At 42.1% G+C, this 18,799-nt stretch overlaps 1 protein-coding gene across 5 annotated transcripts in view; it reads right to left on the bottom strand.

Moving 5' to 3' along the window:
• Positions 1-18,799, bottom strand: part of KIF21B (kinesin family member 21B) — a 768,527-nt gene that overhangs the window by 191,245 nt on the left and 558,483 nt on the right. For all 5 annotated transcript variants that reach the window (XM_056557611.1, XM_056557612.1, XM_056557613.1 and 2 more), the window contains one exon: positions 1,923-1,974. In XM_056557611.1, coding sequence (XP_056413586.1) covers positions 1,923-1,974 — 52 coding nt within the window. The remainder of the gene's footprint in view (positions 1-1,922; positions 1,975-18,799) is intronic.

The raw sequence follows: 18,799 nt of genomic DNA, 5'->3' as shown, positions 1-18,799 counted from the left end.
TGCTGGTCATGGCCCTGATCGCCGATGTCTGGCATTAGCCATGGGTCCTGACTGCTGACAGCAGCTGGGACCAACACGGTTTGAAGCATACCCAGCTCCCAGCTCAGGAAGTTTTTCTCTGCACTGAGCTTGATTGGCAGCTGCACAGAGCCTCACTGAAAGCTGCAAAGAGCCTCATTGAAAGCTGCAAAGAGCCTCACTGAAAGAAGCACCTACTGAAAGCTGCTGCACAGAGCTTGAGGTCTTCTGTTCATTACAGCTCTGCTTCAGTGATGTTTCCTGCTGGGAAACGCCCACCTTCTCCTGCTGGGAGATTGCACTATGTGAGCAAGAAGAAAGGTAAGATACAGAGCTTTTTAAAGCCCTGAATTTTTTTTAAGGGTGGGAGGAGTGTTAGGAGTAGTTAGTGAATATAACCTGAGTTAGTTCAGAAAAGTTTATTTGGTGACAGGTACTTTTAACCACTTAAGGACTTAGGGCATACCTGTACACCCTGAGTCTGCTCCCTTTCTATAATGTGGGGCCATGGGGTCATAGCGGGTTTGGCCCGGCCGTTGTTAGACAACGGCCGGGACCCGTGGCTAATAGTGTGCGGCACTGACCCTTTAACCCTTTAGACGAGGCATTCAAAGTTGATTGCCGCGTCTAAAGTGAAAGTAAACTACTCCCGGCTAGCTCAGTCGGCTGTTCGGGATCACCGCGGTGAAATCGCGAACAGCTGGAACAAACAAGGAGGGCCTCTACCTTCCTCCTGTGTGTCCGATCGCCGAATGACTGCTCAGTGCCTGAGATCAAGGCATGAGCAGTCAAGTGGCAGAATCATTGATCATTGTTATCCTATGGGAAAACAATGATCAAAGTAAAAGATCAGTGTGTGCAGTGTTATAGCCCTTATGCAAAAAAAAGTGGGAAAAAAAAGTTAATAAAGATCATTTAACCCCTTCCTTAATAAAAGTTTGAATCCCCCCCTTTTCCCATTCAAAAGAAAACAGTGTAAATAAAAATAATCATATGCGGAAATGTCCAAATTATAAAAAATATATCGTTAATTAAATTGCACATCAATGGCGTACGTGCAAAAAAATTCCAAAGTCCAAAATAGCATATTTTTGGTCACTTTTTATTTCATGAAAAATGAATAAAAAGCGATCAAAAAGTCTGATCAATACAATAATGGTACCGCTAAAAACTTCAGATCACCGTGCAAAAAATGAGCACTCATATCGCCCCGTAAGCGGAAAAATAAAAAGTTATAGGGGTGGTTTGAGAAGATGACAATTTTAAATGTATTCATTTTCGTGCATGTAGCTATGATTTTTTTTTCCAGAAGTACGACAAAATCAAACCTATATAAGTAGGGTATCATTTTAATTGTATGGACCTAAAGAATAAAGAAAAGGTGTCATTTTTACCAAAAAATTTACTGTGTAGAAATGGAAGCCCCCAAAATTTACAAGATGGCTTTTTTTTTCTTTAATTTTGTCGCACAATGATATTATATTAGATTTATTTTCCATTTTGCCGTAGATTTTTGGGTAAAATGACTGATGTAATTACAAAGTAGAATTGGTGGTGCAAAAAATAAACTATCATATGGATTTTTAGGTGCAAAATTTAAAGAATTATGATTTTTTTAAAGGTAAGGAGGAAAAAACGAAAGTGCAAAAATGGAAAAACCCTGAGTCCTTAAGATGTTAAAAAAGGAACAGAAGAAAGTGAATTACATGTGGCGGTAGAATTAGGCCACACACAAAGTTTGTTTGTAGTATGCAACTGTGCATAGATATTTAGAAAAATATATATATTCAACTTTTTTTTTTTTTTTGCATCCATTAGCAATACCAATTAGTTACAAATATATACATTACCTTTAAAGAAAAGAAAACATTAATAATATAAAACTACATGTGTGTAAATCTTACCTTCCATTTAAAGTCATCCTGACTATTTGAGCCTTTTAAAGATTGTGATACACTGAAAAGAAAGTATGTAATGATTTATTATATAATACTATATGCAGAGATAAAAGACATTATTTCTAGTGCTTATTTATTTGACTGATGCTGCATCATGTATGGTGTTCAACATGAAAACTAATTCAGTCTTACCACAAATTAGCATAGATTTTTGCTGTGTCTTTGCTGATTTTTAATGCAGTTAGTAACCCTTTAATGACCAAGCTGAAAGGGCCTTAATAACCTCATGAAGCTTCTGCTGGGTTGAACGTCAGCAAACCATCATACTGATGTGGATGCACTGCTCAATGTGACCCCAGTGGACCCAGTCGTGACTTTGGTGGGACAAATGTCATCTAATTGTGACTATATTCGGCCTGTTTCCTCAATGTCACAATTTTGAGCCCCACAAAAAAGCACATACATTATGGAAATTGGCCCACATTTATCATTGTCTTTAGACTGTTTTTTGTGTCTAAAAAGGGGCAAAAAAGGAGCAAGCAGGGTTTTTTGCGCCTTTTTTTGCACCTTTTGGTTTACACATTTCTGCTGATTTTGAGTTGCAATTCACTGATTTTGGCAATACACATGATATAGAAGGGTTTTATCAACTGCGCCTTTTCATGAAAAGGAACAAAAAAGGCGCAAAACCACTGAAAAGTCTCTAAAACTACACCAGCCCAGACATGGTGTAGCTTTTTGGTGTATGTGAAGAGAGAAATTTCAGAAAATGTGTACCTGCACAAAATTTATAAAATGCTCTGTGACCATTTAATAAATGTGGTGTTCCCACACATTACCAGCACACACACAATGATAAATGTGGGCCATTGACTATAATGACTATAATTCCTTTATTTATTTACATACAGCCTGACGGATGCCCCTAAACATGAAGTGAATAAGGCTTAGGGTGCTTTCACACCACGTTTTGTACTTACGGTTCCCGAATACGGCTGGGAGGAGGCTTAATCGCGGCGCCCGCACTCAGCTGTATTCGGGAATCGTATTTAATGCATGTCTATGAGCCGACCGGAGTGAACCGCAGCCTCCGGTCGGCTGCGTTTTCGGCCATATGTGGTTTCCCGACTGCAGGCAAAAACGTGGTCAACCTCGTTCCCGAATACGGGAATTAAGCCCCGCCCCCCCTCCTCCCAGCCGTATTCGGGAACCATAAGTACAAAATGTGGTGTGAGAGCACCCTTAAATGACACTGTGTGCAGATGTGTACATTACCACGATCGCGCTCTGGGTAAACTTGTAGTGTTAAAGGATAACTCTGGCTGGAGGATTAATTTTTTTTATATAACTGTGCTCATTGTGTGGGATTTAAAAAAAAAATAAAATAATAAACATCTACTTACCTCCAGCACACTTGCGGTTCCTCCAGCTCTCTTGCGGTTCCTCCGTTGTTGTGCTCCATATCCCCTCAGAGATTATCTTCCTAAAGCTGTAGCATTACTGTCATCTACAGAAGCATGTCCCGCCTAGGCCAACAAATCGCCAAGCTGCAGTTTTTTTTTATTCCACACATTGGGCATTATTAGGGAAGGAAACCCTCCCGCCAGAGTCTCCTTTAACACCTTCACGACCATGTTTGTGCATACATATCCAGGTCAGATGCTCGTTCAGGCACCAGGACGAGTATACACGTTCATGGTTTAAACTGTCACTGCTTGTAAACAGCGGTGACAGGAGAGTGACATGCACTGTCCAGTCATGGGGCGAGGACCAATCAGAGTGGTCCAATCTCGGCGATCGATGTGATTGGTCAGTCAGATCTAAATAACCAATCTCACCACAGCAGTGTAGGAGCGGGAGGATCTAATCAGAAGTTAAGGAGATCGGAGCTGTGACAGAAAGATCCCTGTGCCCACAAGTGTTCCCGTCATTTAACTTCAGCATCCCACACAAGTCATACCAATCACCACATCCATTCCCTCCTATTCGCTGCCTTCACTTTTTTTCATTCATTTCTTATTTTTTTTCAATAAGAAAAGTAAAAAAAAAAAAAAAAAAAAAAATATATATATATATATATATATATATATATATACATAGTGTACTTACTGCAAAGTCAAAAGTTTACATATACTAGGATAACTATGCCTTAAAACTATTTGGGACAGCCCATATGATGCTGTCATGACCTGTGGATGTATTTTAATGCACACCAGAAACACACTTCTTCGTTTTGTAACATCATTGGAAAGTCTAAAAAAATCAGCCAAGATATCAGGAAGAGAACTGTGGATGCAATTTGTGCAATTGTGGGTGCAATTTTCAGATACCTGCAGGTGCCTCATTCATCTGTACAAACCATTATACACAAGAATAAATCTTAGAGAGTAGAAAAATGCACTCACCACACTCTTGAATAGGCTGGTCGTAGCTGGAATCTTTATTGGTGCCCAGGCATGACAAGATAAACAGGACTCCAAACTGAACAAGATACAGCGGGGGTGCATGCAGGGGAGGGTAACAGACAACAGACTGTTTCTCGTCTAAATGACGCATCTTCTGGTCACGCACCCCCGCTATCTTCGCTGTATCTTGCTCAGTTTGGAGTCCTGTTTATCTTGTCATGCCTGAACACCAATAAAGATTCCAGCTATGACCAGCCTATTCAAGAGTGTGGTGAGTGCATTTTTCTACTATCTAAGATTTATTCTACGTGAATGTTCTTTTCCCGAAGAATTGCACCCCACACAGAAACTAGCAAGAAAAGTTTTTTCTCCATGACTTATTGTACAGCAAGCAGTGCATAGAAATCTTATCCTTACTTTATTTTGCAATTATACACAAGTACAAAGAAGATGGGGATGTCCATCATATCGCTCCGGAAGGAGACGAGTTCTGTGTCTCAGAGATGAACATGCTTTGGTCCAACATGTGCATATCAACCCAAGAAAAAAAAAGCAAAAGATCATGTGAAGATGCTGGCGGAAGCTGGTAAGATTGTGTCATTATCCAAAGTAAAACGAGTACTGTATCACCATGGGCTTAAAAGCCACTCTGCCAGGAAGAAGCCATTACTCCAAAAGAAACATATAAAAGCAAGATTAATGTTTGCAAATGCCCACAGGAACAAAGACCTACATTTTTGGAGACATGTCCTGTGGTCTGACAGTGCTAAAATGAAACTGTTTGGCCATAAAGATCATCGTTAATTTTGGAGGAAAAATGGAGAAGCTTGAAAGTCTAAGCTGTTGTTTAATTAATTTATCAATGATATAGAGGATGGTATTAACAGCTCTGTTTCTATCTTTGCAGATGACACCAAGCTTTGTAGCACGGTACAGTCTATAGAGGATGTGTATAGGTTACAAGATGGCTTGAATAGACTAAGTGTCTGGGCATCCACTTGGCAAATGAGGTTCAATGTGGATAAATGTAAAGTTATGCATCTGGGTACTAATAACCTGCATGCATCGTATGTCTTAGGGGGGATTAAACTGTCAGAGTCACTGGTAGAGAAGGATCTGGGTGTACTTGTAGATCACAGACTACAGAATAGCATGCAATGTCAGGCTGCTGCTTCCAAAGCCGGCAGGATATTGTCATGTATCAAAAGAGGCATGGACTCGAGGGACAGCGACATAATACTCCCCCTTTATAAAGCATTGGTACGGCCTCACCTGGAATATGCTGTTCAGTTTTGGGCACCTGTCCATAAAAGGGACACTGCGGAGTTGGAAAGGGTGCAGAGACGCGCGACTAAACTAATATGGGGCATGGAACATCTTAGCTATGAGGAGCGATTAAAGGAGTTACAATTGTTTAGTCTGGAGAAGAGACGTTTAAGGGGGGATATGATAAACGTATATAAGTATATTAATGGCCCATACAAAAAATATGGAGAAAAACTGTTCCAGGTTAAACCCCCCCAAAGGACGAGGGGGCACTCCCTCCGTCTGGAGAAGAAAAAGTTTAGTCTCAAGGGGCGACATGCCTTATTTACCGTGAGGACTGTGAATTTATGGAACGGTCTACCTCAGGAACTGGTCACAGCAGGAACAATTAACAGCTTTAAAACAGGGTTAGATACATTCCTGGAACAAAATAACATTAATGCTTATGAAGAAATATAAAATCCCATCCCTTCCCCAATATCGCGCCACACCCCTACCCCTTAATTCCCTGGTTGAACTTGATGGACATATGTTTTTTTTCGACCGTACTAACTATGTAACTATGTAACATCATCCCAACTGTGAAACACGGGGGTGGCAGCATCATGTTGTGGGCTTGTTTTGCTGCAGGAGAGACTGGTGCACTTCACAAAATAGATGGCATCATGAGCAGGGCCGCCATCAGGGGGGTACAAAACATACATCTGTATGGGGCACGGAGCTTCAGGAGGCCCTGCCGGCCCAAGAACTTATTATTTTTTTCCCCGGCTTGTCAGTGAGTGACTGCGACTGTCACTCACTGACCGCTGGGGGCCCGCCAGACTATGACCGGGCCTCATAGTCCGGGGGGCCCGCAGGACCACGGCCCACTCTTTCTAGGGGTGCGGGTCCCTTAAGAGTCGGGGCAGGGCCGGACAGGCCAGGGGCTGATGGGAGTCGACGTGCCCAGCGTGGGTTGCATACAAGCCAAGTCAGTCATATACAGCACAATCAACTATAAGTCCCCGCAAGCTGATAAGCTTCCCAAGTTCACCCTGCATCTCCTTCACGCTAATCTGAGCTGTAACGGATTGTACCATCTTTCCAACCTCAGTAAAGCAAGCCAATTAACCGTAACCTTGCGTCGGAGTAATTTTTTGCCCCGTGCCTGGCACAGGCGAAGCTGGCCTACCTCTGGTATAGGTCAATCACACCCTTTTACCCAAAAAGGTTAATTACACATTACCCTCATGACACCTTCTTCATCAACGTTCGGACTGTAAGGAAAGAAAAAAAAATTGTAACACAATTTCTCCCGAGTACAGAAATACCCCATATGTGACCCTAAACTGTTGCCTTGTAATACGTCAGGTCTCAGGAGGGAAAGCACTGAACGCAATTGGTTGAGGCCAAAATTAGAGATTTGCATAGGATCGGCTGACAGTTGCTGAAATTGAGAGGGTCCCACATGGAGGGGTGTGCTGGCGGCGTGTCCTCCTCACATGCCACTTTATGACAGACTTGCAACATGTAAAGTCGCAGAAATATACAACTCTTCTATAGGTGGTGAACATTTCTGTGACCAGCGCAAGGGCGGCCACAAACCCCCTGGCTTTACTAAGAGGCAAGCCCTTTTCAAAGCCATACAATAAAACGCAGTGTTGTACAGAACACCCCCCCAGTTATGTATTGCCTGATCTTCGTTTTTTGGATTAGGCCCATATGCAGGACAAGCCCTAAATATGTCCTCATTTTGGCTGCATTGATGGAGATCCGGCTATTGGGCCTAGCCAAAAAAAGCATTAGGGTTGCACCCTTGTCGGTATTTTACTGGCACAGCCGGTATTTTTGCAAATACATTGGTACTTGTTTAATAAAATTACCGGCCATGCAAATTTATCCAATCCCCAGCATATTAGAGGCAGCACCGTGGCAGAGGCAACATGAAGAAGTTGCAGGTGGGCACCAGGCTCCCTTCCTCCTGCATGTGTACTACTATGGAGGAGGAAATAAACGCATGGACAGCCGATCCAGGGCTGCGGGCTCCTGGCACTCTGCGATGTCACTGATACACAGGGGCGAACTGACAGGTGGGGTACTGCCCGAGGTCCTGGGCTTGAGGGGGGGCCCACTGCTGCCTGAACCATTTTTTTTACACTTAAAATGCTGAAAACAGCACAGAGCATACACTATAATCCCCCCCCTTCCCCCGGCAGTTACACCTCTATACTGGACAGGGACCTTTCAAACACAGGCACGTCTATTGCCAGGAAAAGAGATACAATGTGGTTCCCACTAGAGAGGAGCGCGGCAAAGTTTGCACTTAGTGAAATTGTGAGTAAGGGGAAATTACTCTTGCCTAGGCTGTGTCAGGGCATGCTCGGTTTTATAGTTAGTATCTGTGACTCCCAGCGTTCCTTGACACAGCCTATGGCCCTGCCATGCTGGGAGTTGCAGTTTTAGCTTGGATGAGCAGCAGAGCTGTTGACAGTATCGGGGCATGCTGGGCGTTGTGGTTAGTAACTGCAACTCCCTACATTTCTTGACACAGGCTATGGTTCTGCAGCTGACCCAAAACTACAACTCCCAGCATATTGCACTATAAGCTAAACTATTCTACCATATAGTGCAACATGCTGGGAGCTGTAGGCTTGTTTTGGGTCAGCTGCAGATCAACAGACTGTATTAGGGCATGCTGGGAGTTGTAGTTAGGAACTAACTGCAACTCCCAGCACGCCCTAACACAGTCTATGGTTCTGCAGCTGAACCAAAACTAGAATAAAATATTTTTTTAATAAATGTGAATAAGCCCGACACTAATAAAAATGTAACTCAACTCTCCCATTCCTATTAAAATAATGTAAACATAAATAAACATAAACATATGTTGTGTCGCCACATGCGTAATGTCTGAACTAATAAAATATAATGTTAATAGTGTAAAAATTCCAAAGTTCATAATTGCAGATTTTTGGTCACATTATATATGAGGGGAATTTTTTTTTTTTAAAGCGATCAAGAATCGCTGCAGATTTTCTGCAGCTCAAACTTGCAGTGGGAAACTAACTGTAAACCTGCTGTGTGACCGTGTCTGTCCACGCTGGGAGTTGTAGTTTTGCAACAGCATGCGCAGGCAGCCAAAGGGCATGCTGGGAGTTATAGTTGTGTGCCTCGAGGTGTTGCATAACTACAACTCGCAACATGCACACAGTCAAGGGGAACGCTGGGAGTTGTAGTTATAAAAACAGCTGAAGGCACACTTTTTTACACACTTAACTGTCCCTGCCTATTCCCCTCTTTCCCTTACCTGGTACAGGATTGATGGTCCAGAGCCTTCGGATCATTGGTCGGTTGGTGGCACGGCGAAGCAAGGCAGGGTGTACAGGTACTCGATCTTATACCCTTCATGACCCAGCAATTTTTTTTTTCTAGCTCATGTTTTTTTCTTACTTACATTCTAAGATCCATGACTTTTTTTTAAATTTTGACTGTCAAAGTTGTATTAGGGCTTAGTTTTTTATTTTATTTTACCCCACTACCGGGATATCACAACCCTGAGTGTCTCCCTGATGAGTCGAGGGAAACGCTGCGTTGGAGACCAGGTTTTCTTTGTTTACATGTGGTTGATTTTCCTTCCATGTTAAAGGCATTCCGTTTTGGCATTTATCTGCACTATTTGCACAGGCCCTATTTTCTGTGTACAGTGACCCCCCGACCTACGATGGACCTGCGCACGCCGTCCCGTCATCCAATAGGAGCGGCATGCGTAGCGACGTGATGGCGGCAACGGAGAGAAAGGATGCCGGGAAAGCAGAGGCCTTGCTGGAGCGTCGGGGACACCCCGGGGACGCGGCGACAGCGATGAAAGGCGACATCCAGAGCAGCGGTGACGATCGGTGATGGGTCCGGAGTGACAGGTGAGTATAACCTCCAATACCAGTGGTCTTCAACTTGCGGACCTCCAGATGTTGCAAAACTACAACTCCCAGCATACCCGGACAGCCGTTGGCTGTCCGGGCATGCTGGGTGTTGTAGTTTTGCAACATCTGGAGGTCCGCAGGTTGTAGACCACTGTCCTATACTTTACATTGCACAGATCCCTCAACATACGATGGTTTCAACAAACGATGGTCCATTTGGAACGGATTACCATTGTATGTTGAGGGACCACTGTACACTATATGATAAGATGTCCACCAACAAAAGAGGACCAATTATGTAAGAATATATAGCTTTATTCAACATGTATCAAAAAAAGACATACATTTAAAGGGTACCTCTCATCAAAAAAAAACTTTTGATATATTATAGATTAATGTATGCAGAATAACTTTACAATTGCATGTTATTAAAAAATATGCTTCTTTCTATTTAATTTTCCACTTTGAAGAAATGACCACTAGGGGTCTCCCTATCAGTCCTGGCAGCAAGCATTTCAGACTCATGCTGGAGTCCTAAACACTACGAGCTGCCAGTCTGCTTTGTTCACAAAGGAGAACACTCAGAGCTGTTAGCCTGCTTTGTTCACAGCCTGTTTGGCTGTGAACAAAGCAGGCTGGCAGCTCTGAATGTTTAGGACTCCAGCATGAGTCAGAAATGCTTGCTGACAGGACTGATCGAGAAAAATACAATAGAAAGAAGCATATTTTTCATTAACATGCTATTGGAAAGTTATTCAACATTCATTAATCTAAAATATATCCAAAGTTTATTTGATGAGAGGTACCCTTTAAAAATAGAAAGAATATTAAAATCAAGGTACATACAGCAACAGGACCAGATGACTGGAGATGGTTAAAGAGGTATAGCATCACATGGAATACGGAGAAGGACAAATCAATAAGTTAACTCTCTGAACAAATGTTACAGTATTTATGTACAGTATAGGGCAAGAAAACAGACTATATCAGGAGTCAGAGATTATTGTAGACAGAAAATAAATCCTACAAAAACACAAGCTGTAAACAAGAAGTAAAAGACAGCAATGATAACGAACTATCTGCCATGTATGCTACCACCTACCAACTCCAACTCCTGATATAGTCTGTTTTCTTGCCCTATACTGTACATAAATACTGTAACATTTGTTCAGAGAGTTAACTTATTGATTTGTCCTTCTCCGCTTTCCATGTGATGCTATACCTCTTTTACCATCTCCAGTCATCTGGTCCTGTTGCTGTATGTGCCTTGATTTTAATATTCTTTCTATTTTTAAATGTATGTCTTTTTTTGATACATGTTGAATAAAGCTATATATTCTTACATAATTGGTCCTCTTTTGTTGGTGGACATTTGGTTTTGTGGACCAACCGTGGTAAGTAATTCTGAGACGAGAATCATTTGCTGGTGTAATAACTATATGATAAGACTGCAATAGTGTAGAGACAGGGTCCTGAGGCATGGGGTCGTCCTTATTAGGACGAGTGCCCCAGTTACGTGCCACACAATGAGGTGAAGGTGTGAATAGGGGCTTTTTTGCACTACACTTCAGGGATTGATAGGGAGTGTAGGGACAGCACATATCAGTGTTCCCTTCAGATACACTCTTATCTCCCATCATCCTGTGCAATTAAAGGGCCTGGTATTTGTGCAATAATAAATGTGGCCACCTTAAATGACTAAAAGGTGGTAAATTTTGTGCAATAGTCATTCAATAGAGTATTGAATTGACAATTACATATGTGCAATTTAGGTGTTGGTTAATAGTAATTTATGTCTTCTATTCTCTGTGAATTATCAATATTCCCTTTGCGGTCACAGGAGAATAACAGTTTTTGTCTGTAGGGGTTATATGTGCGTTTTATCAGTATATACCCAATAAATTGCTAATTTTACACTTGTAAATCATACCCCAGTTTTTTAGAATTTTTGGCTTATTTTATGCATGACGAGTTGTAATTTCCACCGATACACTTTTTTTTTATTTTTTTTATCATTCAATGTATTACAAAGCCATAAAAAAAAGCATGTAGGGCGAAATTGAATTTGATAGGGCAATAATTTTTTCGGAGTAAAAAATTTGGTAAATCTGACATCTTTTTTCTATGGGTTAGTATTATTACAATGATACCAAAATTGAATAACTTTTGTTTCATTTTATGGTAAAAAAAAAAAATATATATATATATATATATTAAATTGAAATCTTGAAAAAGTAAAAAAAAAAACTTTGTTCATTACCCTGTTCTCACTCCTATAACTTTTTTAATTTTCCACCTACGAGTTCTATTAGGATTCGTTTTTTTGCTCCACGAGCTGTAGTTTTTAACAGTACTACTTTCACTTTTTATTACACTTTTTTGGCATGTAATGTAATCGAAAATCAGCAATTTTGACAGGGATGGTTTCCCAAGACTGGCGCATAGCAAATGTGGTGCCAATACTTAAAAAGGTGTCAAAAAGTGAATTATAGGCCTGTTAGTTTAACCTCTGTTGTATGTAAATTGTTTGAGGGTTTTCTAAGAGATGCTATTTTGGAATATCTTGATAAAAATAAATGTATGAGCCCATATCAGCATGGCTTTATATGGATGGGTCCTTTCAAACTAACTTGATCAGCTTTTATGAGGAGGTGAGCTCCAGACTGGACCAGGGGCAATCGCTGGATGTCTTATATCTTTATTTTTCCAAAGAAAAATTCAGGTTTGGATTATGTATTAAATGGGAGAACACATGGGATGACTAACATGAAAAAGGACTTGTTAGTCAACAGTAAATTTAGCAGTAGTGACCAGTGTCGGGCAGCTGCTACCAAAGCAAACAAAATCATGGGGTGCATCAAAATGGGCATAAATGCAACGACAAATAAATAATTCTACCACTGTACAAATCCCTAGTCAGACCACACATGGAATACTGTGTACAGTACTGGGCACCAGTGTACAAGAAATATATAGTGGAGCTGGAGAGGGTTCAAAGACGGGCAACCAGGGTAAAAAGGGGAATGGGAGGACTAGAGTATCCAAAAAGATTATCAGAATTAGGGTTATTTAGTTTAGAAAAAAGAAGGCTTAGGGGAGACCTAATAACTATGTATAAATATATCAGGGGACAGTAGAGAGATCTCTCCCATGATCTATTTATACCCAGAACTCAATCTATAACAAGTGGGGCATCCGCTACGTAGAGGAAATAAGGTTTCTACACCAGCACAGATGGGGGTTCTTTACTGTAAGAGCAGTGAGACTGTGGAACTCTCTTCCAGAGGAGGTGGTCATGGTGAACTCAGTAAGAGAGTTCAAAAGGGGCCTGGATGCATTTCTGGAGAGTAATAACATTACAGGTTATGAATAATAGATTTATAGGGACAGAACATTGATCCAGGGATTTATTCTGATTGCCATATTGGAGTTGGGAAGGAATTTTGACTCGGACCGAGGTGCAACAACTTATAATGTGCTGTCAGGTGCATTTACTAATTATGGGAGTACTGGCCCTTTAAATTTCAAAGCTTCGGCGCGTGCCCTAAGGGACGTGGACGAGCGCGCCAGAGCTGAGAGAGTGAGGGAGCTGCAGGAGCGGGACTAGTTGAATGACGGGCTGGGATTCGCATTTGGGCCTCATAATTGAGTTTCGCCTAAGACTAACTTTCTACTTGTTTTTTTGTCCTGCGTTTTTTGGTTTGAAAAAAAAAGCAAGAAAAAACGCCTGAAAAAAAGCAGTGCAATTTCCTGCATTAGGCATTTTTTCTGGCGTATTTTCATTTGTGTGGAAATTGCACCTTGGCAGGTTTTTTTGGTACCCAAAGTTAGTTGGGTACCAAAAAAAAAAAAGGATGCAGTGGTGATGGAAACATTTTTATTTAACAAAATTTATATATTTTATAACAAAATTTTAATTAATTTTAATAAAGTGTGTGTGTGTTTCATTTTTTTTCAATTTTTTTTAGGTAGTACTACTACTTCCAGCATGGAACAAACTTTTCCATGATGGGAGTAGTAGTACCTGTACTAATAGACATATCGCCCCAGGTGTCAGTCGTGACACCCGATGCGATCGTCCATAATATAGTAGAGATGCGGAGCGGCTCTATACAGCACTCCCATCTCTGCCCTGTACTCCGGCCAGTGATGTGAATAGAACATCACTCATTCTTATTTTCCGCCCAGAGTGGGGATTGGCGGGATGGTTGCAGCGAATCACAGCTCTTTGAGGGAAATATGAATGAGTGAGTGGCTAGCCGGAGTATAGTGCAGAGATGCGAGCGCAGGACAAAGCCGCTCCATCTCTGCAATAGATAGTACGATCGCATCGGGTGTCAGTAGTGATACCTGCTGTGATCTGTTCTTACCTCCAGGTACTACTACTCAACATGGAGCACACTCTGCTCCATGCTGGGAACTGTAGTACCTGCATTAAAATACAGATTGCAGCGAGTGTCATTTCTGACACCTGTTGTGATCTGTTTATTAATGCAGGTACTACAGCTGCCAACATGGAGCAGAGTGTGTTCCATGTTGGGAGTAGTAGTACCTGCAGTTAAGAAAAGATCACAGTGGATGTCACTCCTGACACCCGCTGTGATCCTCTTGTATAATGTATAGATGCGGGCGGCCGCTCTTCTATGGTTACCTACTCTGACATATATACACGTATTCATATTTCCCACAGAGAGCTGTGATTGGCTGGAACCATCTGGCCAATCACAGCTCTCTGCGGGAAATATGAATAGGTGTATATATATACAGCAGTACAGGAGACCATAGAAGAAAACCGGCCGCATCTATACATTATACAGGAGGATCGCAACGGGCGATCTGTCAATTAGTACAGGTACTACTACTCCCATCATGGAACAGTGTGTTCCATGCTTGGAGTAGTAGTACTACCTAAAAAAAAATTTAAAAAGAAAAAAAGTGAAAGACACACACTACATTTTTATTATTGTCGACTACATTTTTAGGTCCCCACCCATATAAATTGATCCCTGTTTTAAAAATGTTGTTATAAAAAACATACATTTTGATTTTACAATTACAATTTTTTCTTTCACTACTGTATCTTTTTTATTTTTATTTTTTAATGGTACCCTATGAAATTAATTAATTATTAAAAAAGGTATCTCCATCACATTTTTGGATCGCTAAAGTCCCAAAAAGAATAAAAACCGCCTGCAAAAACGCCAAAGTTAATACCCACATTTGGGAGAAAAATGCCACGATTTTGACTAAAAAAAATCGCCAGTGGCTCAACATGCTGCAATTTCGGAAAACCGCCAAGGAGCTGAAAAACGCCAAAAGGCTGGGTCTCCACTGAGTTTTTTGCAGTGTTTTTTTTTTTTGTCCAAAAAAACGCCAGAAAAAACTCCAGAAAAACTGCCCTGCGTTCTTGGCTTTTTTTCTGGAGTTTTTTCTTGCGTTTGAGGCTTTATGTGGAAATAGCTTTTTTTTGCACTTTGGCTTGTTTTGGTACCCTTTGTTGGGTACCAAAAAAAAAAAAAGGATGCTGTAGGGATGTAAAAAAAAGTATGTTTTTAATAATGTGTTTAATAAAGTGTATCTGTGTTTTTTTTTATTTTTAACCTTTATTTTTTAAATTTTTTAGGTAGTACTACTACTCCCATCATGGAACACACTGTTCCATGATAGGAGTAGTAGTACTTTGAATCACTGTCAGATCGCCCGGCTGTCACATTTGTCAGCCACGGCGATCCTCCTGTATACTGTATAGGCTGGCCGCTCTTCTCTGAACCCCTGTACTGCCGTATATTTACTAATATTCATATTTCCCGCTGAGATGTGATTGGCCAGAGGGTTCTAGCCAATCACAAATGTCTGGGAAATATGAATATTAGGACATATACGGCAGGGACCTTAGAAGAGCGGCCGGCCGGCTGCATCTATACTTTATACAGGACGATCGCAGCTGTTGTCTAGAGTGATATCAGCTGTGATCATTTCTACTACTACTCCCAACATGGAGCACACTGTGTTTTACAGATTGCAACAGGTATCAGAGGTGACGCTTGTTGCGATCTATTAATGCAGGTACTACAGCTCCCATCATGGAGTAGTGTGTGCTCCATGTTGTGGGTAGTAGTAGAAATGATCACAGCTGATGTCACTCTAGACATTTTAGTGCCCTGCCCGCCAACATAAATTGCTTACTGTTTCAAAATTAAATAAAATTTCTTTATAAAAATTTAGATACATTTCGTTAGATACAATTTTTTCTAACACTAATGTATATTTTTAATAATTTTTTTATGTTACCCTATGAAATTTAAATAAAAAAGGTATCTCCCTCACTTTTTTGGATCGCTTACCCACATAGCGTTTTTCTTTGCGTTTTTTCACTCCCATAGACTTCTATGGGGGAAAACGCAACGTTTTTGCGAAAAAAAACAGACCCTCAGCAAGCAGACGTTTTTGAAATCCAGCGTTTTTGACCAAAATCACAAAAAAACGCCAAACTCAAAAACGCCAAGTGGATAAGGGTTTCTGCAGTTTCCTATAGACTTACAGCTAACATCTGGCCGCAGCTACATTTGCATGTGGAAAAATGGGTGTTTTTAACAGCGTTTTTGAGTAAAATTACTCAGTGGAGACCCGGTGCTAATAGAGCCTAATGTGTTAATAGAGCCTAATAGGAGACTTTACACTTTACAATCTCGCCCAGGAAACTCCACCTGAATGCCGAGGCATCAGGTTTACAGCTTGTCTGCGAGATTTTGGTCTGGACTGTGAGTGAAATAACATCACAGGGGTGAAACTCCAAAACAAAGCGGGCATGGATAAATGAGCAGAGGGGAGAGCTGCGTTAGGCTAAGTTTCCACTTGTTTTTTTTTCTGGCAGTTTTTGGAATACTGCCACTGCAGTCAGAAGTGGATCCATAAGGGAGGAGAAGTAACATAGTAACATAGTATGTAAGGTTGAAAAAAGACCAGAGTCCATCTAGTTCAACCTATATCCCTACTGAGTCCCTACTGAGTTGATCCAGGGGAAGGCAAAAAACCCTCATACTAGAGGTGAAAATTCCTTCCTGACTCCAATTATGGCAGTCAGAATAAATCTCTAGATCATGGGTGTCAAACACAAGGCCCGCGGGCCGAATACGGCTCGCCAGACCTCGTCATGTGGCCCGCGTAGCCGCCGCCGGCCTTCACCTTTTATTCTCGTTTTTTTGCGCTTTTTTTTTGACACAAGAAAGCCGCCTCTTCAGCACATGCGCGGCAGCCTACAAGCCAGAGAACATCTGCCCACTAGCGATCCTCCTTCGGTCCTCCTGGTCCTCCGCCTCTATGGTTGTACGCACGGGATGTTTTTTTCCTGATCCCCGTTTATAATTTCTTCCTCATCATTTTTTAAACGGCCAACACTTTCATTTTTGACCTTTTTGCTATTTATATAGTTAAAGAACATTTTGGGGTTAGTTTTACTTTTTTTGGCAATGAGTCTTTCTGTCTCTATTTTTGCAGCTTTTATCTGTATTTTACATATTTTAACTTTTTCTCTATAGCTTTTTAATGCTTCCTCACTGCCGTCCTGTTTTAGTAGTTTAAATGCTTTTTTTTTGTCATTTATTGCCCCCTTAACATTTTTATTCATCCATATTGGTTTTCTTTTATTTCTGACACTTTTATTCCCATAGGGTATATACATCTTACAGTGAGAATTTAAGATATTCCTAAAAGTGTCAGTATTCATATTTTTGAGGCCATTTTCCCATTTTATATTGATAAGGGCTTCTCTGAGTTGATCGAACTTTGCTTTCCTAAAGTTCATTGTTTTTGTAGCCCCTGGAGAGATTCCCTTATTGAAGAACAAGTTATAATGTATTACCGTATATGCCGGCGTATAAGACGACCCCCAACTTTTACAGTTAAAATATAGAGCTTGGGATATACTTGCCGTAGAAGACTACCCCTCCTACCGCGATGTACAGTACCTTGTTCCCCCAATATTAAGTAGGCAGTATAGTTCCCCCACATTAGGTAGGCAGCATGTTCACCCACAATAGTAGGCAGCTTCCCCACATTAGGTCAGCAGCTCCCACACATTAGGTCAGCAGCTCCCACACATTAGGTCAGCAGTTCCCCCACATTAGGTCAGCAGCTCCCCCACATTAGGTCGGCAGTTCCCCCACAATAGTAGGCAGCTCCCCCCCACTAGGTCGGCAGCTCCCCCCCACAATAGTCGGCAGCTCCCCCCACAATAGTCGGCAGCTCCCCCCACAATAGTCGGCAGCTCCCCCCACAATAGTCGGCAGCTCCCCCCACAATAGTAGGCAGCTCCCCCCCCCACAATAGTAGGCAGCTCCCGCCCACAATAGTAGGCAGCTCCCCCCCACAATCGTAGGCAGCTCCCCTCCCCCAAAAAAGTAGGCAGTTCCCCCACAATAGTAGGCAGCTCCCCTCCCCCACAATAGTAGGCAGCTCCCTCCCCCACAATAGTAGGCAGTTCCCCCACAATAGTAGGCAGCTCCCTCCCCCACAATAGTAAGCTGTTCCCCCACAATAGTAGGCAGCTCTCTCCCCCACAATAGTAGGCAGCTCCCTCCCCCACAATAGTAGGCAGCTCCCTCCCCCACAATAGTAGGCAGCTCCCCCCACATTAGTAGGCATATAGAGTGTATGGCTGGAGGCTGTATGTCTGTGTACTGCCACCCACAGTGTTCCAGTCACCGCTCCTCCGGCCCGGGGTCACAATCTACTGCTATGGCCTATGGACCATAGCAGCAGTCCCGGGATCGGAGAAGTGGTGATCGGAACACTGTAGATGACGCGCCGCCGGTCACTCACCAGGCCCCGGCTGGCGCGCGTCCTCCTGCGCCTCTATGGTTGTACGCACGGGACGGAGAGAGGTGGAGAAGCGCAGAAGGACCGGAGGAAGACCGCAGGAGGACCAGAGGAGGACGCGCGGCGGCCGGGGAGTGGTTAGTGACCCGCGGACATCCTTATGTCCCGAAACCTATTTCCTAGGTATCCTTCTACTTGCACATCAGTTTCTCTATCAGGTCTGTTGGTTAATATTAAGTCTAGTAGGGTGCCCTCTTCCTTTATATGTCCTATTCCTTTTGTATACACTTCTGGCTTTGGATCAAAACTGCAGTGGCAGTATTCCAAAAACTGCCAGACACAAAACCAAGTGGAAACTTAGCCATATACTTCTCCTCCCTTATGGATCCACTTCTGACTTTGGCTCAAAAACTGCAGTGGCAGATCTCCAAAAACTGCCAGAAAAAAAAACAAGTGGAAACTTAGCCTTAGTCACATTCCGAGTGCACCAAAACAA

This window comes from Hyla sarda, chromosome 2 (assembly GCF_029499605.1).
Source record: "Hyla sarda isolate aHylSar1 chromosome 2, aHylSar1.hap1, whole genome shotgun sequence".
Taxonomy (NCBI): Eukaryota; Metazoa; Chordata; class Amphibia; order Anura; family Hylidae; genus Hyla; species Hyla sarda.
Note: the sequence above shows the minus strand (reverse complement) of the source record. Positions and strands in the feature narration are given on the sequence as shown.